At 41.6% G+C, this 24298-nt stretch overlaps 1 protein-coding gene across 3 annotated transcripts; it reads right to left on the bottom strand.

The window, feature by feature from the left end:
* Positions 1-815: 815 nt before the first annotated feature.
* Positions 816-24284, bottom strand: RPRD1B (regulation of nuclear pre-mRNA domain containing 1B). 3 transcript variants are annotated; one of them, XM_080558667.1, is made up of 8 exons: positions 23908-24282; positions 22539-22668; positions 21306-21439; positions 14334-14446; positions 12445-12571; positions 11300-11475; positions 5225-5280; positions 816-3261 (listed from the first exon to the last, which is right to left on the bottom strand). In XM_080558667.1, the coding sequence occupies exons 1-7, from the start codon at positions 24056-24058 to the stop codon at positions 5248-5250; spliced, it is 864 nt and encodes a 287-aa protein (XP_080414793.1). In that variant the 5' UTR covers positions 24059-24282; the 3' UTR covers positions 816-3261; positions 5225-5247. The 3 variants fall into 3 exon arrangements, with proteins under 3 accessions (XP_080414793.1, XP_080414791.1, XP_080414792.1); XM_080558665.1 differs by lacking the exon at positions 5225-5280 and having other exon boundaries at positions 23908-24284; XM_080558666.1 differs by lacking the exon at positions 5225-5280 and having other exon boundaries at positions 14334-14440.
* Between the last annotated feature and the right edge of the window lie 14 nt (positions 24285-24298).

Genomic DNA, 24298 nt, shown 5'->3' with positions numbered 1-24298 from the left:
TCACCAAAAACCCTACAAACCCCATACTAAGGTTTTTCACTGGAAGGAATTGCATCAGACTCCCTCCTATTCACAGAACGCTGTAGATGAAACTTCCCGCAAGCTTCTTACAAAAGTAGTGCTAAATATAGCCTCTGTAACGGAAGATTTGTAAATTGCTATGAAAATGTACACAGCTTTACTGATACTCTCCAGGGCATAAGAAACAATTACCAACTTCGCCCAGAGACTATTGTATAGTAATTAATTGGAGCAAAGAACTCAAAAGCCCTGCCCTCCCTCCCCACCCCCCAAAAAAATACTCTAGAAGAATTAATATAAGATGCGAAGATCCTTGTACTCTAAATCAGAAATACTTCGATTATACAGCATCAAAAACACTGCTGTAAAAGCAGACCTTGATGCTTGCACAGGAAAGCCAGCTTCCTGGCTTCTAGGTTTGGCATCTGTTTGACCATTTCAAGACTAATTATTTACTTGTCCTCCATAAAACCTAAATTAATTTACAAAAAAAACACAAGAAACTAGTCTTCTATATCTCGTGCCCCTCACATCTGAGGTTAGTCCAGGGGAACATATTTTATTTTTGCTGCAGAAATGACCTGAGAAAGTTGTACACTGATTTGGTTTATATGCTGTTAGAAAATGTAACTACTAATTTGACAAACGATAATCTACAGCTACAAATATATTAACATACGGTCTGTTCAGCAGTCACTACCCTCTTTATTGTTAAAAAAGAAAAAACCAGAGCAAAACCCACGGCGTGCCAGAGCAACACCTGCATTGTGAATAAAAAAGTAAAACCACTACTATTCAACGACACCCTCTTTATTCAAAAATATATATCTATGAGACATTTCAGAATATACTGCTGTCACAAATAGCAGCCTATATGTCTAAAGTCCTAAATCAATTAATATACAGATTTAAACTTTTGTTAAAAAAGGACGCACCTCAGGGAAATCTGTTTTAACCTTGAGAGAATGTTAACCCACTTCACCAGAGGCCCTTTGCCCCAAAAGTAAAACAAATAAAATTAAAAACCATGAGACTTCTTTTAAATTAAGCAAAATAAAACACACACATATATTTGGAAAAAAAAAATCAAAACATTTCAATTAAAAAAAGAAAAAAAAAGACATACAACTTTCTCACACGAGATCTGCCCAAAAAAACAGCATGAGATGTCAACACGTCTACATTTTTTTATAACAGCTTTTTTTTTCCCCCGTCTTATAATGGACACATTCAATCCATAGTCAAAACAATAACTGGTTAAAACAATCTCAGGGTAACTCCATGAGTTGATACAGGATAGAAATTAATCTTTTTGTTTGGGTTTGATTTGGGAGGGTTGTTGTTTTTTGGCAAAAGCAAAAAGAATATACAGTGCTTTATCTAAATATTGTTTGGACCATAAATGGTTTTATGATCAAACCCAATTCATGGAAAAAATAGTTTTGCAACTAGAAAATTTCCCGTAAACTAAAAAGAAAAGCACATTTCTTGGCTGGGCAGTAAGGATGCAAGAAGTTTCTTTTTAAAAAAAAAAAAAAAAAGAAAAGAGGGACAGTGAAGTGTCAGTAAGAAAAAGCACATAAGCTTTTTAACAATTAAATGATCAAAAATGTATTTGCTTTAACTGAATGCTGAATAGGCAACTGAATACCCTGTAAAATAAATTAATGCGAACACAGAACAAGATTTGCATTTCTGTAGGTTTCCTCTCATGTCTTTGAGAACAGCAGCTTAAGACTATAGGGAGGCACAAACACAGCACACCACTTTGACTAATTTCAGCCTCTGTGTTACAGAGCCTGTGTTGTCAGATCAAGTGTTTCCAGAAACTTAAGGTGTTTTAGAGTGACAGATAAATTTAAGCAGAATTGTTATCCAAATTGGAATGCTTTTCAGTGATCAGAATCCAGCTTGATAGACCTAACACACAAACCGAAATTTAACTACATCCACGGCAGCTAAAACATTAGCTAGCAAATTAATGGAATTAAGAGTATTTTAATTTTTTTTTCCCCCTAGTATTAAAATCAACTCACAATAATCTGTGACACAAAATTAAGTGCATCCTAATATCTACATGCATGGACATGGCACATGTGCATGCAGGGTATGTGCATATATATGGGTCTGTTTTCTGTATAAATATTTATAACACATTTAACTTCTGTTCATCAAATAAAAATCACTAAAGCTACAGAGAGCAGACAGTGCCTGTCACTGGGATATCACCCGCTGCAGTCCACCATTCTAACCTCTCAGGTAAACCAAAGCTTCTGTGACCATTTACGTTTGTATAATGAAGAAGAAAAATGTGGTATAAATCTAAGGTAGCTAGAACAAAATTTACTTCCACTCTTGTTTAGGTAATATCCAGTTCTGCATCGCTCAGAGTGTAAATTATGAAGCTCTCTAATTCACAAAGAAAAGCTGTTTATTTTTATTGCCTGTGGTGAGTTTCAATTTATGTTCATGCCAAATAGGAACTATCTTTTATGTCAGGCCTAAAACAGTACGAAGAACTGTAGATTTAAGAAAAATATTTCTGTGCTATTGTTCAGTAGATGCCTTCATCTTTCACTGACATGGTACAGTACCTGCATACACACACACACGCACGCACCCCTATGAAGCCCACTAGCCACTCTACTGCTTTCAGATATGAGGTTCAGAAACCCAACTAAAACAGACAAGACATTCGGAAATAATACAATACTTTTACAGAGAAAAATGTTATATGGTCAACATTTCCTTGAAAACTTTCCAGATATATACGTACATGATTCTCATGACTTTTGTGGGGGTAACAAGTGCTAAGAGCAAACAAACTAAAAGAGTATGGAAAAAATATGAAAAAAGTTTGCCTATATGGACTGTCCCCACTCCCTTCAGAGCTCACAAAAGCTCACTCTTTATCCTCCCCTCAGTGTGAGCCAGTGTACACAGAGAGAGCGTGAGCATGAGCAGCCAAGAGGTTCAAAGCAGGGTCTGCAAGTTCCTTCCTACGGTAGATCTTGGAAGACTGGATTTCAAGCCAACACCAGTCTTCTTACTTTTGCTGGTAATAATGGAAACTGGGGGACATCATTTGTTCTAGTCTGTTGAAAACAGGTCACCAGCAGATGGCAGAGGTGCCAGACCTCCTGTGACATTGGGCAGCAGTGACAGATCTGGAAGGCTCTGGATGTGGGATTTCAGCTCCTTGCGGACCTGGGTTACCCGAGCAAGCTTCTGTTTATATTCCTGAGGAAAAGAAGAGAGAAGAGACCAAAAATTAAAAACAAGTTAATTTACAGTGTTTTTAGCTAAGCATGGCACAACTAGCATCTGCACCCAAATTCATAACCTGGTATCAATGGGAAGTCCGCAAGCTTTGGCATCCCAGAACCCTTATTCTTGATGTGTTACTTCAACAGAAAGCACGTACAGGCTCAAAAATTTGCACCCACTGGGGCCTAGTAGAATATTTGATAGAACTGTCATTACAGAGCTGCTCTATTCTTATGTTCTTCCCAGACAACTGACTTTTGCCCACAGCCAAAGGAGCAACACTGACATACCGCTGCTCAGATACACCCTACTGACAAAGGCAGCAGGATGAGGAATACCAGAGGTATTACTATTATGCTGAAATGCTCCCCCCTCCAACTTGATCAATTTTGAATATTCAGATAATCAGATCTTCTATTTTCAGTCATTAAATCTAAAACATTTGTTGTGAAATACGGTCTCCTCTTCTTGCCATCAGATAGAAGACTCACGTTAGCAACCAGAATGGCTCTAGCATTAGACCGGCACGTTAGCAAACAACACAGAAATAAATGTATGATCACTAAATGTACATCAGAGAAAGATATGTGCACACTAGGTTAAAACCAAGCAAAATATACTCGCCGAAGTTTTCAGAATTCTACTACAGAGAGAAAAGCAGTAAGTTGAAGACCCCTGACAAAACTTGCAAGCATTTTTTTTCCACAAACAAGGTTTGGACTGAACATTCAAACTCCCATTTTACATCCAGTGCTCCTCACTGTGTTTATAAACAACCTGGACACAGGACCCAAATGCACACTAAGCAAGTTTGTGGATGATGCTAAATTAGGAGGAGCTGCTGACTCCCTTGAGAGTAGAGAGGCCTTGCAGAGAGATCTTGATAGATTAGAATGCCGGGCAATCACCAACCGCAGGAAGTTCAACGAGAGCAAGTGGTGGATTCTGCACCTGGGACAGGACAGCCCTGGGTCTATGTTCAAACTGGGGAACAAGAGGCTGGAGAGCAGCCCCACGGAAAGGGATCTGGGGGCTCCATCGGGCAGTGAGCTGCAGGGGTGGCACCCCGGGACAAGGACATAAAGCTGTTAGGGAGGGACAGGACCCGAGGGAACTGCACGGAGCTGCGGCAGGGGAGGGTCAGGCGGGTGTCAGGGGAAGGTTCTGCACCCAGAGGCGGTCGGGCACTGAACAGGCTCCCCAGGTGACAGCACCGAGCTGCCGGAGTTCAAGGAGCGTTTGGACAGCGCTCAGACACGGGGTCTGGTTTTGGGTGGTCCTGTGCGGAGCCAGGAGTGGGACTTGGTGATCCTGGGGGGTCTGTTCCAACTCCGGTTATTCTATGGTTCTACGAAATTTCTACCCATTCTCAGAAGTCTCTACAATCTAAAAGAAACCAGATAACAGTGATCTGTATTTCATAATGAGAAGTCAGAGGAAGAGGTTGGACCCTGAAAATGAAAGGAAGTATGTTACCTTGTTAAATCATGTTTAAAGGCAGTTTAAGAACAGGCAAACTCAAGTTATCAAATACAGAATCACAATTAAAGATTGCTATTTGTACCATTTTCAAAGTTCTGAAATATTTTGAGTTATATAAGTGTTTGGAATCACAAAAAACAGCTGTTTAAATAATTAAAACAACAGTATTACATCATTTCTTCTCGAATGCACCAGCTTTTACTTGATTAGGCATGTCATTTGGCAGGGGGCATCCCCAAAATGCGGGAAACAATGAAACTAAGAAAAAAGTACATAAAATGTTTCCATAAAGCCAGTTGTAGCATTAACATACTTTATTTCTTAGTTATTTGGCAAAGAGAAGACAGTTTACCAGAGAACAGAATTTCATCTTTGAAGATCAAATAAAACTAGGTGCACATTTAATCAAAACGTCTTTCTGAAGGGTTTACAACTTTAATCCAATCTTTCTAACCTTCTCAATGATGGAAATTCTCTTCACCTTCTCCCAAATATCAAAGCGAGCAGATCCTGCAGGGTTACAAGCAATGAGTTTACATTCTCTTTGTTTCATTACTTTGAATTAGAATAGTGAGAAGCAAAACTGATTGCAACAACTCAGCATACCCCTGGAATGGCTATGTAAATACATTCTGTAAATTCCCAGCCAGCCCCACATAAGAATAACCTTTAACAGCCTATTTCAAACTTATATCCTACCAGAAATACCTTCTTACTTTGAACACAGTCTTTTATACATATGATGACAAAAAAAATCAAGTCACCTTAAAACCATATCTGTGCAATTCTACCTTACTAGTTGATTAATGCAGTTGTTAACTAGTCTACACAAAAGCTTTGGTTAAAGCAGGAAGGCCTAAATCCTTTCAAGAAAAACAAACTCACAAGAAAGAAGTAGCACCAGCCTCAAATACATTAAACACTGGCTCAGAAAAAGGTCACGACATTCAGGAATGGGAACAATGTTCTAATGGAGTAATCCAGGAATCAGGATTTCCTAGAAGAGATGAACGCTTGCTGGGCAGATCCGATACGCACCACAGACTGCGTTCTGAGAACTGTGCTTCCTATGTGCTTAACACTTTCCATCTGCTCTGGTACTGAAACGTGCTGACAACTGCAGAGCGGTGAAGGAGAGCGGCTGCGGAGCACCCCTGGGCCGGGGGCTGCTGACTGAGCTGCAGCACCTGGGAGGAACAGAGCGGGCACACGGCAGTGACCTAAAGGCAGGGTGTCAGAGACAGAGCCCAGACGCAGCCACTGCTTCTGGACAGCTGCTCACTGAGGTCCCTCTGCGACATGGAAGAAATGCTACCAGCAAGACGTTATCCTGGGTCCCGTTATCTCCGTAGGCAGAGCAGGGCACGCTCATCTGGATTTGCCATTCGTCATCTTCAGGAGCACGCGTAAGAAGCAGGGACACGTAACCTCCTTTCAGGCTCACGGGCTTTTCTTTTTCCACAACCCAAGTCGCGGCCAGATTCTGCAACACAGACTCTGGAAGCAAGTTTTTCATTCAGCCGCCTTACATGACGTGCTTTGAAACTGCACATTGCAGATTTCTGCATAAAGTCCACCTAGCCTACAAACCCCACCCAAAAATGAGGTGCACTTAGAAGAAATCGCTGCTTTCTGAGGTCTTAGTTTGTCCTCCGTGAGTCTAGCTAATTGCCTTGCTGCATAGTAGGCTTTTATTAAGATTAATAGTATTTGGATGCTGTTTGCCTTTTTTAGGCAAAATAATGAGATCTTTGCTGTAAGCAGGACTTTGATAAAGAAAATCTGGCACTGCGCCACATGAATGCCTTCACTAATCAACACTCCCTTTCAGTATGCTGGATTCTACATCCCCACTGTCCAAGTGAATTAGATGCTCAGACCTTGAAACAATCACAAAATCAGAATTAAACACCCCTGAATGAACCTGATGGAAGCGCTTCATTCAGAAGCCGCCTTACTAGAACACTATAAAACTGCAGTTTTTCTTCCTGTCATGTTGATATGAGCCATTCTCCACATCAGTTATAACCAGCCAAACCTCACAGAATGCAAATTTTAAAGGGCTTGTCTGCAAGCAGAGGAGACACGGTTTTGCCTTGAAAGGAAACCCTACGGTCCCAGGGACAGAAGCAGTCTTAGTCAAAAGAAGGTAGCCGACAAGCACTTACACAAAAATCAAGAGAGAAAAGAACAGGAAACAAAACATGAATTACCCATAAACTTGCTTATTTCTACCCAAATCCAACTGCACAGAAGTGAGAGACGAGACACATTTAAGGTCTGATCCGGAGCCCAAGGCCCTCAGGCACAGTTTGTCCGGACACTACGGAAGAGCCTTCCTCCTCACCCCACGCCCACAGGCATGACCGTGGCTCGCAGCTGGGAGCACTGCCACACCGTCACTCACTGACCACGTTAACCAGGCAGGTCAGTTCCACCAGCTCCAGCACAACCCAAGCTGTCTGGGTGCTCCTCTGCACTGCGCTCTTGCCCCAGCAGGGTGCAGAGCAGGAGACCTCTGCTGCCTGGCTCCCACAGCCACCTCCTGCTCCTCGCATGGATGCCAGATGCTGACACTCGTTTCCCGGTCAAAAAACTAAAACTTCGACGTTTGTTCCCCGCATAGACCACTGAAATTAATACACCACAGCCCAAAATTCTTGTCTGCAAGGAAACAAAGACATGGCAACAGTGACATGCAACAAAAACCTAAGCACTGGAAGCAATACGACAATAAATTGCATATTAACCTGCAGAACTAAAATATATTTCAAGAAAGCTGTTGTGCAGTCCAGAGAACCCTGAGACTGCTGAGGTACTTCACCCTTCAGAGGTGCATTAGCAAAGAGGATTTGGAAATTCACGTGGGCACAGCTCAAACACCTCACAGCTGCCTTGAAACCATGACCATTACGAAAAGCCCAAAAACTAACAACAGCCACAGCTCTAAGCAAGATTTTAAGTCACAATTTTTCTGGTGTAGTGAACTATCGAAAATATTCCTCTAAAGTGGATTTTAAATACACTATGTTCCACTATGTTCTTTTATATTTATATTTGTAGGTATACACACACACACACCCATATATACCACAGCATGTTCCTCACGTCACCTTTTTTTTTTTTTTTAACAAACACAGGTACAGAAGACATGTGGAAGGCCCACAGAAAAAAAAAAACAACTCAGCACCACTGGCTGCAAGCCAAAGTAAGAATTCTGAATGCACATGCTCCTCTCTCCTTTTTTCCTTCTCCCCGTAAGACTGAAATACCCATCTTCACCTACTCTGAATTTTCTGTTGTTAGCAGTTATTTCAACTAACCACCAGGCTTCCAGGATTTGCCATGTTCTAGCACTACTTTCACTTGATTCTTCCGGTCCCATCTATTTAGTCGACTTAATTTCAGTCATTTGGTACAGCATCATGGGAGTGGGAGATCGTGGAGATCTCCCCCACATTTCAGCTCTTACACAAACTGATTCCCTGGATTTTTTCTATTTGCCTGCTGCACATTTACAAAGAATACACCAACTTCATTTTTCCCTTATTCTCCAATCAAATCACCACAATCTTTTTTCAATAAAGCAACCCTCATTATTACACTTCCAAGTTTTCAACTGCACCCTGGAAATCGCTATCTCAAAAGCAGAGTTTGTACATAAGTTATGACCTCCAGGCTCTGCCTTAGATTTCTCCCTTCAAACTACCAGTGTTTCTTAGTGCTACGCTGGTTCATCCCTTACTCATGGTAGTCTTCATCTATGCTGCAGAGTAATTCGTTGTCCAAGACCACCTTGCTCAGCATACTGTCCTTTGATAATCAGCTTTGCTACAACTGACGACAAGAGCTCTGCATCCCAGCGTTTTGGCATCACACAGTATTTTCAGCACTAGCTCAGTAGGCATAAATATACTGAGTTTATGTATATGCTTTGAGAATTTGCTGTGTTTCGTGAGGGATAGCATTAACAGGATTAGTGAACGACTGTAGCTCTTTATACAGCAAAAGCTGCTTTTCAATAGATAAGGATTACCTACTTTCTTTACTATCACAGTGAAAGACTTCACTGTGCACGCAAACAGAATGCAAGCAATAGCCACAGTGATTTTTGAATCAGGCACTTACATATCTTAAAACAAAACCCTGAGTCACGTTAACACCAGAAACCTCCATTCCCCAACTAGCAGCCCTGACTAGATTTGGATAGCAAAGTAAACAATCCACCTTCTGTCTGAAAGTGCTGTCTCATTTGAGCGTTAGGAAACTTCACACGAGACAAAAGTTACAGTCAATAGTACCAAAGATTCAGGGAAAGATATTTTGAGAGAGCAAGCCATTCAGTAAGAAGATATTTAAAATTAAAATGTTTTAAATTATTTCCTTATTTCAGCCTTTCCTTAAGAAAATGTTTGGGGTTTTAATAAACTCCCTAATTGCTGCAAGAATTTTGATACTTCTATTAAAATGCTTATTAGCGCTACAAAGAAACATCCAGGCCCTTATCAATTGCGTTTCCGTGAGAACATCAAACAAAACTGATAAGTAGATATGGCCTGCCACATCTGTAACCAACACTTGCCATTATTTATTAACCCTCCACCACTCAAGAACAATGGAGTGCTTTAATCGGGCAACATGCCTCAGCTAAGATGTGAGATTTGACATGAATATGAATTGTGCCTTCATGCTGAATAAATACTGGAGTTGCATTTCCTGCAAAGAATTTTAGACTTCTACAGTACTAAGACCACCTTGTTTCAGCAGAATGACGGACTATCCGAACGATTTAATAAAATCATTCTTTAGTTTCCAACATATTAAAAAATGTGTTTTTACTCAAAAGGGTACAAGCAACCCATCCCGTTACCACCCACAGGATTATTCCTATCAACAGAGCAGCTTGCTCAGGGAACTGCTAAATTTTCAGGATTACATTTCTGACTCTGGCAGAGTTACAGTTTTCAAATAACAACAGCACCAACTTACCAACAGCACATTTTCAAAAACAAACAAAAAACAACAATTTCAGGTTGTGCACTAGAGAGTTTAACATTGTACCAAGCCAACTCAAATGTATTTATGGATTGTTTAGGGATTTTGAAAACATTGCTGTGCATTAGGTTGCCAACTGCCTTTAAAAAAAAAAATAAACAGCAATATGTATCACATTTTCATTTATGTATATAAAAATAAAAAAGTTTCTATTAGCCAGGCATCCTCCTTTCAGCAAGGAAATAAAACTGACCTAAGATTTCCACTAGTATTCAGTGAATCTGTGCCAAAAAGTATTTGTTTTTATGGCATCTTTCTTATCTGTCTGAAAGTGCCTTTTAATGTCTCAATCATAAGACAGATGCTACAGCTAAAGAAATTCAAGCTAACCAAGCTAACAGAATTATTAACTATCAACTCTAATTCTGAATACAGCATCAGCACTTGTTTGGCCGATTTGGAAAAAATGCTGCTCTGGAAAAGCAATGTTCACAGTCATAAGACATTCAGAAACTCCAGTATAACCACACATGACAAAGAATACATTCAAAATGAAGTTTACCTCAGAACAATGTTGCCTAGCTGTTACAGAATTAGGTTTGTCATGACAGTAAACAGAACTTGCAATTGCTACACACAGTCTCCTTCCAGAAGACTTTGTCCTCTACAGCAACTCATGTCCCACCCAGCAACAGCTGTTCCTAATAACCAGCAGCCGACAGTGTAGAGGAAGCCCTTAATGTGTCGCCAAGGGGCAGTTTAACAGATGGTAGAGTGACATACAACCAAAATCATTAATTAAACTTCCATACTAGTCCCAGGGTGCAGTGCTGAAAGAACTTCCCCTGAGAAAGAGCATTCAGATAAATGTCTGTCAGCTGCAGCCTGTGCACGCTCACTCCAGGGCTTGTAGCTGATGGTCAGGTCCAGCCAGAGCAGTCCCATTTTTAGTTTCATGCCCTCTTTACTCAAGAGAGCTGTGGCAGGAAATGCAAGTCATCATCCTTTGGTATCAGCCCAATTTATATTCTACCATAGAAGCTGTAGGTAAAAGTGTCTGTTAAAGACTGGAAGAGCTTGCTTAAACTGCACCTCTTTTACCAAGTAGAGGCTAGGAAGGCAGATGAAGAGCATGCAGTCATAAGGAAAATACACAACACACCAACCAAAAAACCAGCTGATTACGGCAAAGATCTTGGCTTCTTGGGAATGGGGGTTTCATTTGGAAATGGGGATTTCATTAAAAATTAATATACCTGAAAGAAAAGAATTGTTAAATGAGCCTACTTTTCTTGATAGGTTTTTAAAGTTCTGGGCCTCCCAAAGTCAACGTGTAGTAAAACATTAATACTGTGAACATCAGAACCTATATGTTTTCTTCAGAGTTTTTACACCACTTTCCTCCCAGTTTTACTCCAAATGGAAACATAACACCTACAATTATCATCTTTTAGATACACACATACATTTGGAGTCAACTGGGACTGTTTGGTGAGACAGTCGGCTTGCTGGCGCTGGTTTAACCCGTACTCACTTCTAGTTTCTTCTCCTTCTCTGTCAATACATCCTTCTGATTCTGCGTGTACTCAATCAGCATGCGTGCCAGCTGGCGCCGGTCCTCCAGCTCTGCTGCCAGCCGGCCATTGTACTCCGCTAGTAACAGGCATGCTTCATCCACAGTCTTCGAAAGACGTTCGGCTGCCTCTTTGTCTACATGAAAAAGTGTTTGGTAATTTAGAGGACAAAGTTTAAAACCTTCTATCTTTGGAAGAAGGGCCACAATTCACCAACAACACGCACATTAACATTTCATTCAAGCACACTTCTGGCTTGATAGGAAAATAAGAGTTCTAATCACAGGGGATATAAAGGAAATGGGCAGGACTAGAAACTCCAGAATGGGGGGTTTCAGACACTGATGCAATCAGGTGCATCTTGCAGAGATGTCAGTGATATGGGGTGGGGACAAGCTATGAAGTTATTCTCTATAACCAGGTTAATTAAACACTTCAGGCTGTACTTCTGGAAATTAAATCAGATGGTATGCACATTTTAATTCCTCTTTTATTATTTTAGAATAACTCCTAATGAATCAATACAAGCCATATGAATTGCACACCACTCTTCACTGTTGGACGCAGCAAGATTATATTACAAAGGACTGGAAAAGTGACAGTTCATAATGAGTTCTGAATTAAACTACTTCCAGGAATAAAAGTCAAATCAGTTCAAGATTACTTTTCAAATAAAATTGCAAAAGTCAGTTTAAATAAAGACTGACTAAATAAAGACGTATGGGAGTAGTGAGTTTCCTTTTCTGTAACAATCAATGAGTATGTGTACACTAGGATAGTCTGCTAACACTCAAGAATATTTAACAGTCAAAGTGTTCAAAATCAAACACATCCATTTGAGAACTTGGGCCATATTTCCCTTACATTCTTGCAAAATGCTGTTGATGTTCTCTGAGCACAAAAATTTTGGTCCAGGCAGGGAAAAAAAAATTAGATAAGCTTCTTTTAAAATCCTATGAAGTAAAATCAAAATCCATTAATTACCCAAGAACTACAAAACAAGGACATAAAAGCAGAAGTCTGCTCCCTGTATACTGTAATTCTTTAGAAATCAAAGATTTTCTTACAGTTATTCTTTGGATCCATTTATCTTCCAGTTTCATACCTGTAATTTTCTCCAGTAATGAAACGTCTTGAACTTCCTGAGGCAGGGAAGCAATTTTTTGCCGCACTGTTGCGTCTCCTGATGCTGCATTTTCCAAGTCCTGTAGGGCTTTGATCAAATCCTCAGTCTACAAGGCAAGTTAGCTAACATTAAAACCAGGTTTACTACTCTGCCACTTCCTGTGGATGTAGCCACTCCATGTGAAATCACCTACTTTTAAAACCAACCATTTTCAGAATATTTTTTGCAAGTAACTTTTAAACAGGTACTTCCTTACAGAGAGGATATTCACTAAGTTTACAATATTCTAGTGTTTAGTGACATGCATAATTGGAGTAGGATCATCTTTTTCAAGATTCTGCAGTGGAAAATCTCATTCTAATTAAGAGCAGCGACCATTCAAGACGTAGCCTAGAAGTACACCATCAGGCCAGTTTGAGGAACAACCACCTGACTTTCGCATAGCATGAAATGTGGACTATTTCTGTTAGCCGATCATCTTTTTGACACTCTCTTAAACTGGCAGGAGCATAAATGCACCCTGTTTTTAATTTCCACAGGTGCATTACAACTTGGAAAAAAACCAGCTTTGTATCAGTCCAAATACAACTGTGTCAAATGTCTACAGCTACAAGTTTTAGAATTTCACAACTGGTTACCAACCAGAACTACAGCTACAATGAAAGACATCGCTGTTAAAGCACACTTCATACTGTCCCTGTTTTGCAAAGACATCACTATCCTCATTTAGCAGAACTGGCTCCTTGGAAGCCAATTCTTGAGAATTTCAGTTCTCAACTGTTTTAATGCATTGAGAAAAATGTCAGTTTAAATGAATACACTCAAAAAATACCCTAGTTTAAAAAGAACATGGATGAGGACAGCATTAAGAGCACCTCCCCTGGCCCAACATATTTGCTCTACGCTCTGGAATGGTGGGGGGAGACTCCATAAGCAGAAATAAAAAGCACTCCGTTTCTTTGTTTAATAGGAGGTTTTTGGATTTTGAATGCCTGCCCTCTAAACAACACTGACGTTTAAACAGCTTTTCAATAGTTAGTTTGAAAAACTAATAAAAACATTGAAAAAAAATAAATATTTATGGGAGTCTTACGGTTTCATCTGAACATTACAGTCCATTACCTAATAGTTACTACTAATTTGCAAACTACTAATGCTTTCCAACAGTAACAAATACAATGTTTATCAACAGAAGAAACCATAAGCTGTATTGCATCTGGAGGTAAAACCAACAAAAAACACTTGCTCATTTCTTTGACAACCATGATTTATTTCTATTTTTCAAAGTTTACAGTCTACCAGATGGATGATGTAATTTCTTGCATCCTTCTCAAATAGACAATGATTTAACATATGTTCATTTTGCAGCCTTAAATGGTCAGAATGATCCTCTCATTCCTATTATTTCCACACCACTAATAAGTCAGCCTCAAAAAAGTCTTCAAAACTGATTTTCCTAACCAACTTCCATAAAAATCTATCAAAGGTTGAACTTTTTAATACACACCTGGAGAGATATGTCCTACCCACCCCCCCCACCCCCCAAAAAAAAACGTTCTGTGTTACAGCTTTGGCTTTGAGAGATTACACTCTGATCTTAGAAATAATTAAAAATATAGTTTGTTCTTCTACCAGTCCTTTGAGATTCTTTACTGGTAGCAATATTCAGACCTTAGTTTGGACTACATGAAATCACTCAGAACTGGCAGTTTCAACATGAAAAAAGAGTCTGTCCCACGTCACACTGATGTCTCAACCCCCAACAGAACTTCTCCATTAAACATTTTACTTGTTGGCAGCTCCACCTGGTGGTGGTACCACACAGGAGGTGGCTTTCAGAACTCCCACTGTCCACCCATCCTACATACCAGCAGTGGCCCAGCACTAGGGTCTTGGGGTGAATAGCTCCCAGGGTAATCATCATCTTCCTCCTCTTGTATTTGCTGAAAAGTCCGCTTTAAAGACTTCTTCTCCTCTGCAACTAAAGACACACATAAGCAACTCATTTGGATACCAGATCTGCCCACCGTAACCATCTCTACTTCAAATAAGCTGTACCAGGTGCTCTGATGATAAGGCTCCTCTGAAGTGAAAGATGACCACAGATGGACTCTAACATTGGCATCATACTCCAAATAATCAAATAAAAACCAGCAAGAAAAGGCTGATTTTGCCCACACAGGTATCTCTGTGCATGCATGTACTCTAACTATAGGGATACAGTCTTCGTATCAGTATGCACTGTACACAGCTTTGTGTCTTCTACAGTGGAAGTAGGAAAGACAAGTAAATGTCCTAACTTGTCAGTAAATGGCAGGTCTTCAACGCTGCTCAGATTCCCTGGTTAATATCATGCATGCAGGTAAGGATTTTCTACCAGTAGAAATGAAGCACGGATCGAGGATACATATGGACAGAAGAATATCAAGTTGTTTTTTGCACCAAGCATATGCTCGCTGTAGCCCCACAATGAACTGAATAGCTGCTGGTTATTCAACCTTTTGCTCTTCCATCAAAATAGACTTCAGAACAGCTTTGTCAAACTAAAGCTCTGTAGCATGGTGTGACAGCAGCAGCAGTTATGGACTGAGCATGAACCAGTCTCCAAGGCAACCCATAACACTTCAGAAATAAATTCCATAAAGCAAGACAAAGTATGAATGAACCTTAGTATACTGCACCTTAGCTTGAAAGAGAAGACAGTTTATTTAATGAGTCAGAAGTCTTAACACAGCCTTTGATCCAGTTACAGAGCCTTCAGAAGACAGGCCATTCTCCAGACTTGCCACCACAATTCGTAAGAGTTGGGGTAAATTGCAAAAAAAAAAAAAAAAAAAAAAGCTGAGGACAGAGTCCTGAGAACATCTCTTGAACCGAATCAAATCTTACCAGGATAATCACGGAGTTAAAGAGAAACAATCTGTATATACTTTGAACCACAGAAAAATCCGAGATCGCTTAATTCAACATGAAATCAGTCTGCCTAGATATTAAGGAAGCACAGAAAGGTGTCTTTAATGCCAAATTTTGTGTGCCTTGTCAGGTGGGACATATATCTGAAAAACATTATTTTAATGGAGGGAAAGTCAAAGGAAATCCTGCTCGTGTGACAAAGGTGAATGACCTTCATGAGGCAAATATAAATGCATCCATTAGAGAACATATTAACTCAATGGAAGGTAAAGAACCACAGAAAACAGCTATCTTCAAATTAATTTTTAATGTATGCTAGAGCAAAGCTACCTAGGCTAGAAAAACCAACAGTCTAACTACTGTATGCGTACAACTGATGAAGAGTGCTTGGTAATATGGCCAACAAGCAAGACACCAGATTCACAAGAGAAATGGCTGTTGGCCAGACGCACAGAGGTGAACAGAAGATGTGCAGACAGCAAAACGGGCAAACAGCACATGAAGTTACACAGCCCAGTGCAAGGTGCCGTCAGTACTTACACACTCACAAGTGCACTTGTATGCACTTAGCCCAAAGTAATTAACCAACAGAAGATAAACACACGATAACCAATATAGGAACACATGACCACAGAGAGCACAGAAGAGAAAACATGAATGAGAATTGGGATTCAAATTGCTGAAGAACTGTTCCTGCTGTGCTGCCAGCTGTCCTACCACACGACAACTTTATGCTCGCTCATGACTAACAGAGGATCAGGCAGTCCATTGAATTCTGTGTCTCAATGAGATCCAACGAGTGTGATTGGAAAGGCTTTGCAGCAGAAGATAGGTGCACGAACACCTGCAGTCCTATGCGCCAGCAGCCAGCGTGCCCAAAAAGCAGCCGCTCCCCGAGCATGCGAACGGCAGCCAAGGGACTCGGCAGCCGGAGGAACAAGGAGCCCAGAGCGAGCAGGCACTTTGGAGCACAAGTCGCATGAGGCCGATGTGGACTGTGTCCTCCCTGGCACTGGTAAACACGGGCAGCAGAAGACCTCCCTGAAGAATCCTGCAAACACCATCTCTATTTCATAAAAATAGGGGTAAAAAAAAATCTATTTTCAAACTCAAGAGCACACGGCAGAAAGGGACCACTGAAATATAATTTACGCCTGGCATCCTGTTCTAACATACCCTGCCTGGGTGGCAGTCAAAAATCTACTAGCCAGAAGTAATTTAACCGCTGCTACACATCTGAAAGAGCCTGTCAAATCCAACAAGAGAAGAGGAAAGAAACATTAAGAGCATCTAAAACTGATCAGAATTCAACAGTGGTATATAACAGCTTCTGAAACAATCAAAGTACCCTTGGAGAAGATGGACAGCATCTTCCAGGAAAATCAAGAAAACACTCCTGACACTGACATAAAAAAGATAAAGAAGCCACTACTGGAGTGGAAGTCAGCTTTCCTGCTTCCTTTGGGGTCTTCGCAGCTCAGAAATTGAACTGCTCCCTAAAAGCCTTCAAAGAGTAAAGCACCTTTTTTCTCCACAACAACTGACAACTGCTGACATAACAGCTTTGCAGTGAAATGCCAGGTTGTTGTTGATCTTGTTGCTGCTGCACTGTCAGGAGCATCCAGAGAGAATCGTAAGGATATTTTCTCCACCAACTGACTTTTCAGTCTTCAAACTGTATCTGGTGGCTTGAGAAGACTTATAGTGTCAAATGCTTTAGTGATAAAGTGAGTTTTCCTATAAGCTGGCAAAGGGGGAGATCTTCCCATCTAGGGTCTTCACCGTGTTTCCATTTCTTGCCACTAGTTTTAGTTGTAAAGAAACTTCATTGATTTGACTCCAGGATCAAATTCACGGTGAAGAGGAACTGACTGTGGAATCTGTGTACACGTATTCACAAGGAGAACTAGGAAGTTCAAACTTTGTTCTAATAAAAACAGTAATGTTACGTTTGTTTGGGCTTTTTTGTAATCTCAAGGTAATATGAAATGAACACATTGTCTTTACTCATGAGCACTTGGTTAAGTTCACTTCCTCACTCAAGAAGCAGCCAAACAACCTGTACGGAACTCCCGATGTAAGTAATACATTTCTCTGGAGGGAACTACACAAGGGGTTCAGATTTTTTATTAAAAAAATCAAGCAGCCCTTAATTTACACGACTTATCCGTCTCAGCTACGCCATGTGACTTTTCTGACAGTTAAGCATACAGCCATACGACAAGTTGCACGAGCAGAAAATTGTCTACAGGCAAACACACGGTGACCCCACTAAATCAGATACTCAGTTCCTAGAACAGGCAAATTTGTAAAACAGGAGGGTTCTACTTCCAAATTTCTATAGATAACTGTTTACTTAAATTCAGCTGTCCTGCCTTTCAAGAGCTTTGTTTGCACATTGACAGAGCTATCATCCTCAATCTGCATAACCAAAAAAACCCTCCCAAAGCTGTAACTAAAACAAAACTTTCGTAATTTTTAGGTTCTAAATTCCAGGAATTTGGAAAGCCAGACAAGATCCAAGAAACCTTATATGAAAGACACACTTTTGGAAAGCAATTTAGGACAAAACATCAAATACAACAACTACAATAAACAGTCTTCCTAAAGAAAACAGGAGACCATCACAAAACACCAGAAGATACAAAATGAAAGAAACCTAATGGTCCAGTATACCTTCCAACTATCTAACCCATAGTTTTTCCTTGCAAGCATCGCTGCTGGCTCCCCTCTGATGTCTTTCTCCATATTTTAGTATGGGTCTTACTTCCTATGCCTGAATTTGCAATATAAGCGCAGACATCACAGGTGGGTAGCAGTTCAGTTCTGTGTTACACGGTGGCATTCCTACGTCAGAGCACATTCAAGGACTTCCTTCATCTGCTTATTACAATGACAATGAAAAGAGAACGTCAGCTATATAGATAATATTACCTAAAGGATTTTGCATCAACCCTCTAGAGACCTAGTTTTCCCATGCTTTAAGATAAACGGGTTCTTCTTCTCTTCCCTACTCCTTGTAAAAAGAAACTTTCCAGTAAAAATGAGATTAATGAGAAAGCAAATTCAAGCTTGACGAGCACACTAAGAGTTGAAAACAAGATACCAGTATTCAGAAAGTTCGTTTCCATGTATATGCATATTTCCTTAAGTAACCTGAAGGACTATGGAATGGTAGTAAGCTGTACCAATGAAGAAGTAAAAACTGGGGAATAGAACGATTAGAAAGAGCTGGTACTGTCACCTCTCCACCTCTCTTAACGGCCAGCTTCATTATTCATTAAATCAATTCTGTTCTGCGGCAGGTACCCAGCAAGTGCCTCCAACTGACACCATACGCACATTTATCTGGGGCCCTGCTACTACTCAAGCAAGCAGTGGGTTGCACCATCGAAACACGCACCAAGCTTTACGGATGTCTTTCCTCACTGAAACAGGACTCTGCTTTAGTTTGGCAAGTTGTAACCCCAAGTGTAACTGGTGCTCTGAACGCAAAGCAGAGCCAACCATCCTCTTCTGAAAGCAGCACCTGCCGACCCAATAACGTAAGACACCGCAATATGAAAAAACAGAACTATCTGCATACGCTTGTTGCCATGTGTTAGGCTGAAGAAGAGAATGCTCTCTCTCGTAACACCAGATACTCCTACGGTGCTTCAAAATTTTGACAGCATAGCCTTGCACCAATCTAAAGATACTAAGTATTTCTAAGCGACATCTCCTTGGATGAACACAAAAAGAGGAAGTCAGAAGGGTTCTGGAGGAGTGGTACACCATCATTTTCCACTTCTATGATACACATTATGTCTGTAAAACAAGACATCATTGTCCACCTCACTTACGTTCGCCTGTTTGAAAGCAGAATAGAGTAACCGCAAAGCCTTTTGCAACACAGGCCGCTGACCACCAGACAAAAACCAGTTCATCTTAGAAAGCCATAAAAATCCCTTATGAAAACAGATCTGACGATTATGAAGCTAACTTGAAAACATGCCAGTCAAAACAAAGAAAAAAAGTCAGGAGAACCCCAAGTTTTTAAATTAAGAAAAAAAAATTTTTTTTTTTTTTTTTTAAAACGAATTGACAAGAAGACTGCAGCATTCACACTCCTGAGAAGCCTGAGCTGGTCTCTCAAGTAGAACACAGTACATTAATGTCTCCGATTACCCAGACAAAAACCTAAGATCCTTGCCAAGTCTAAGTGTGCACAAAGCAGTTATGCATTCTCATTGTTTCCCCCAAAGTTCCGTTACACTCGGTGTGAGCCTGATTTTGCATAAGCAGCTTTAAGTTCTGAGGCTAACAGTACAGGGCTGACTGATGCCATCAGCCCAGCAGCCGATGACACTGAGCACCAGTTCACTGCCAATTCACCTGGCAGCCGCAGCTGTGCTTCTTGGACACATTATCACGTTGTTTAACTAAAAAAAGTGTAATTTACCTAGGTACCTTAATAAATCAACAGTTTCAAACCCTCTGATAATCAGTTTAAAAGGAGTTCAGGAACCTAGGCTCTATCCTTCCACAACAACCAGCTGTCTTACGCATTGCATGCAGACAACAGGAAAAAAACACAACACGACCTACTTCATTTACAGACCATACACGTCCCAGCCCTCCAGAACACGCTGCCCCTCTCCCATCACCAGGACAGAGGCACGTGTGGCAGGTCGCGTCCGCCCCGCTGTCCTGACACCGAAGGGAGAATCCCTTTGGTCGGGTCAGTCAGTCCTCCCAGCACTTGGGAGACAGGAGGCAATACTTTCTGAACGTAGCACTTAAATTACATTAAGTTGGAAGGTCTCTGTTGTAAGCTGCTAAAGCACCCTTCAGTAATTTTGCCTCAAGAAGCAAGTTAAAAAAAACACAACTGCAGCCTCAGATGCATGTCTCCATATTCAGCCTGCATTATTACCAACCTCGGCAAAAGGCTTAGACTTATCTTCCTTGTTTTCACCAAGAACAGCCTAAGAGTACTTTACCCATAACTGTCTCACAAAGTACAGTACTTCTGCGTGGAGCTGAGCAAAATTTGGTCAAAGCAACAGTCTGATTCAGGCTAACGTGAAGACAATGACACCATCTTTAACTGCAGAGCAGACAAATATTCTCTTGACCAGAGCACTTAATTTTTAATGACGCCCATCTTCCACAGTTTAGGCACCATGCTGCTGCTCCCTGCTTTTCGTTAGGGTACTACCCGTTAAATATTGTCAGTGCTACAGAAGAAGTATGAAAGTATAGTAACCACAAGAAGCTTGCATTGCATGAGACAGATATGAGAAACTGAATACTAAGGGTATAACCACAATGTTCTAACGATGTTAAATGATGAAAAGTTATTATGTTTTCTCCAAATGACTTCAGCTGGTAAAAGAAAAAAATAGACCTGACAAGCTTCTGGGCATATATTCCAGCTTTCATGTATTCTATTATAATTCAGCAAGGGCTTTTTAATAAAACTATGTGATATTAAAAATTAATATCATAATGAAAGCACTAACACAATATTGAATAAACCAGTATAATAACCCCGCTGACTACTCCCAGACACTTAGAATAGAACAACATTAACTCACAGGGTAGACACAACAGTTCTGTGCAACCTACCTACTTCTTTTCACATCAGATGACAGCCCTGGCATATTCTGTCTGCATGCGCCGAGGCAGAAGCTACGTGGTGTTAAGCTTACTGCCAGTCACAAGGCAACACACCTGCAAACTGGAACAACAGGCCTGACAAAATCAGACTTCTCTCCAGACAATCCTGAAGAATCTCCATGACCAGCTCTGCCAATAACTCAACCACAGTAGCCCAGAGCTTAACGCCTCACTGCTACTCTTTCAGTAAAGCATATACCGATTAAAGAATGAATAAATAAATAAATAAATCAGTAAAATACTCAACAAGAACAGTACACGTTTACCTTTAGTTTGGGGGCTATTGGAGTCTTCCATAGAAAGCTTCAGTTGTTGTATGAACTCGCTGCCATACACGCTCCTTTCTTGCCAAATGTTAAGCAATCGTTCCAAGGGCTTTTTGCAGCCCTCATCTGCTTCTCTGTTCAAAGATTAGAAAATAGTTATAGTTCAGCTGAAAAATATACATAGTATTTTTAAGAGAGCATCTTCCAAGCTAGCATCTGCATCCATTGCAGTATTTGCACGTACAAGAGAGATTCTCTCGTTGTATGAGACAAACTGTGTAAAACACATTTGTGACCGGTTTTCCCCTTTTACTGGAACCAAAGACAGCCTGAACGTGCCTCACATTCCCTCCCCAGCATGTGGGCAAAAGTTTTGAAGGAAGAAATTTGCTATCTTTCAGACCTGCAAGAAGAGTTATAAAACATCTCCAAGTTGACACGTTTACAATTCAGAGTATTAAACTTTAAACAGTTGTTTCAATCAGTAACATCCCAATTAAAAGGCGGGTTGTTTGGATCATTAGGCACTTAAATGCACTCATCTAGCACACTGAAAGTCAGCCAGCCAGCCAGAGCAGCGTACCGCTAAACACAAAGAACATTAAAGTTGTTTAGTTGGCATAATAAGAATTATCATGCTATTTAGAGAAAATTTTAACTAAGCGATAGTTTCTCTTTGATAGGATAGCTGCGTCCCTTCTTCCCTTTTAGGGATAAAATTCTTCCTTCCCCTAACAAGGAGGCCAATGATCAGATAACCATTAAAACAAGTAATACAAAAAAAGAAACTATGCTCAAGCCAGAACACTGAGGAGGATGCTGTGACCTAAAATACCAGCTCTGTTTTAAAGTCTTCCAACAACGGGGCATTCATTCCTTGAGAGGCTTCAAAAAACAGATGCAACTATTCAGTTTCACTACCCATGCACAGAGCTGCTACATCTTTTGGCAACAATTAAAATAAAGCGTATAGAAGTTGCACGCAAAGAATGTCCGTATGTCAAATCAGTGCCTCGCAACTTTACAAGTTTCCCCAAAGAGAAATATTACCACTAAACAGTTCCTAGGTGCAAAGCAGCCTGAACCTAGTCTCTGCTAGAGACAAGGTTTGAACATCCCTGATATTTAAGAACATCTCTGATATTTAAAAAGCCAATTGCATTAAGCTTTGCGTAACAAGAATGCAAATCGCTAGAGAGAAAAGTTGAAGAAATATGTAACACAACCACATACCTGGCAACATGAGAAAAAGCATCCACAAGAACAGATTCAAATTCCCTGGTAAATTCGGGACCCTTCCTCTTACTGTTCTGGATGACATCGTTTGCTAGATATAGGAAAGTAAGTTTCCTACTTGATTTTGCTGGAGGGAAAAAAAAATGAGAGAGATTACATTTACTTCTCACTTTTACCTGAAGTCATTAATATGATTTTCAAAGTTGCTTATACGGTTTTAGCCTAAAAAACAAAGGTCAAAATATTTCCATTTTACTATGGCAAGTCAGAGGCTTTCAAGTCAAGTAGCTGTTGATCTTTTAACTTCTGCTGCCTTTTTCCCCTAATCGATTTATGAAATAATCACGAGCTTAACGCTTTTTGGACGCAACACCTCGACTCTGAAGATAACTGCAAGAATTAAACTTTGAACACGTAAAGATTAAAATGAGCTGCTCTAACCTACCAACAAATCAACGCAACAGACATTTTTTATTACTTAGCTCCAGAGGGGAAAAAAAAAGTATAGAATTGCTTAATTCAGAACAGAATAAAATTGCATGAAAACACTATTGCAGAGACTCAGGTGTTTTTTCTAGACAACGCTGTGCAGTGCTAACATCCCGCCTCCTCCTTATTCCCTGACTTCCCTCACCTTACCACCACCAGACCCTATTTCCCACGGGCAGAAGCCACAGGAGATGCCGTTCCCCAGAGCACAACAGCCAAGAACACGCACGCCTGAGAGCCAATAAGAGCCCTTAACTCCACAGCAGGCCCCACTGAGACCTTTCAAAAAGTCATTTGATTTAAGCGGCACCAATTAACAAACGCAGAAATTAGCCCGACCTGGGCCTCCCACAGCACGATACGCCCCGGGGCTAACGCTGCTGGCTGCGATGAGCAGCGCCTGAGCTCGTGTCACAGCTCCCCTCGGGGAGGGGGGACACCAAAGTGACACCAGCACCTTCCCAGCCGCACGGGGAGCATTTTGGGGAGTTACCAGCAGCTACGGTAGGAAACGACGTTAATCCCCGAGGTAAGGCAGCGCGGAGTGCTTCTGGGTGACACCACCAGCTCGTAACCGCTCCCCACCGACCGCTCTTACTTCGCTTAACCCTGACTTCCTTAGCGGGACTCTATAACGGCTAAATGACGTAAATCTAAACAGAAACACGGAACCAAAGGCTAAAACCGCCACCAAAACACGGGAGCTACCCGAGGCCGCCGAGCACCGCGCAGCCCTCGCGTTGGGCCCGGCGGGGCCGGACCCCGGCCCCCAGCCCCGGTTCCCGGTTCCCCCTCCCGCCGACCGGCTGGGCCTGCCCCGGCTCCCCCCCGCTCACACCGGGCGGCCCGGCCCGGCCCGGCCCCGCTCCCCGCCCACCTTTGCGGAGCTCCCGGTGCCAGACGGAGACGATGGGCCCGGCGTGCTTGCGGTGGTGGATGAGCCACAGCGACAGCGTCTGCACGCTCTGCTGCGAGTTGCTCAGCTCCGACAGCTTCTTCTCCAGCGCCGACTCGGAGAAGGACGACATGGCGGCGGCCGGCCCCGCGCGGGGCTGCTCGGCCCGGGGAGGGGGGGGCGCGACGGGGCCTCACCGAGCCCCGAGCCGCCGCCACAAGATGGCGGCCCGGCCCCTCACCGCGCGGGGTCAGAGGGCGCCGAGCTACGGGGCGCCGCGAGGAAAGCGCAGCCCCGGCGGGGGGGGGAGCACGGCGCATGCGCGGCCTCTCGGGCTGCACACCCCCCGTCCCGTCCCGCTGTGACAGGCGGC

This window comes from Anser brachyrhynchus, assembly GCF_964034855.1.
Source record: "Anser brachyrhynchus genome assembly, chromosome: 16".
Classification (NCBI taxonomy): domain Eukaryota; kingdom Metazoa; phylum Chordata; class Aves; order Anseriformes; family Anatidae; genus Anser; species Anser brachyrhynchus.
The sequence above is the reverse complement of the archived record's forward strand: the minus strand, read 5'-3'. Positions and strand labels throughout refer to the sequence as shown.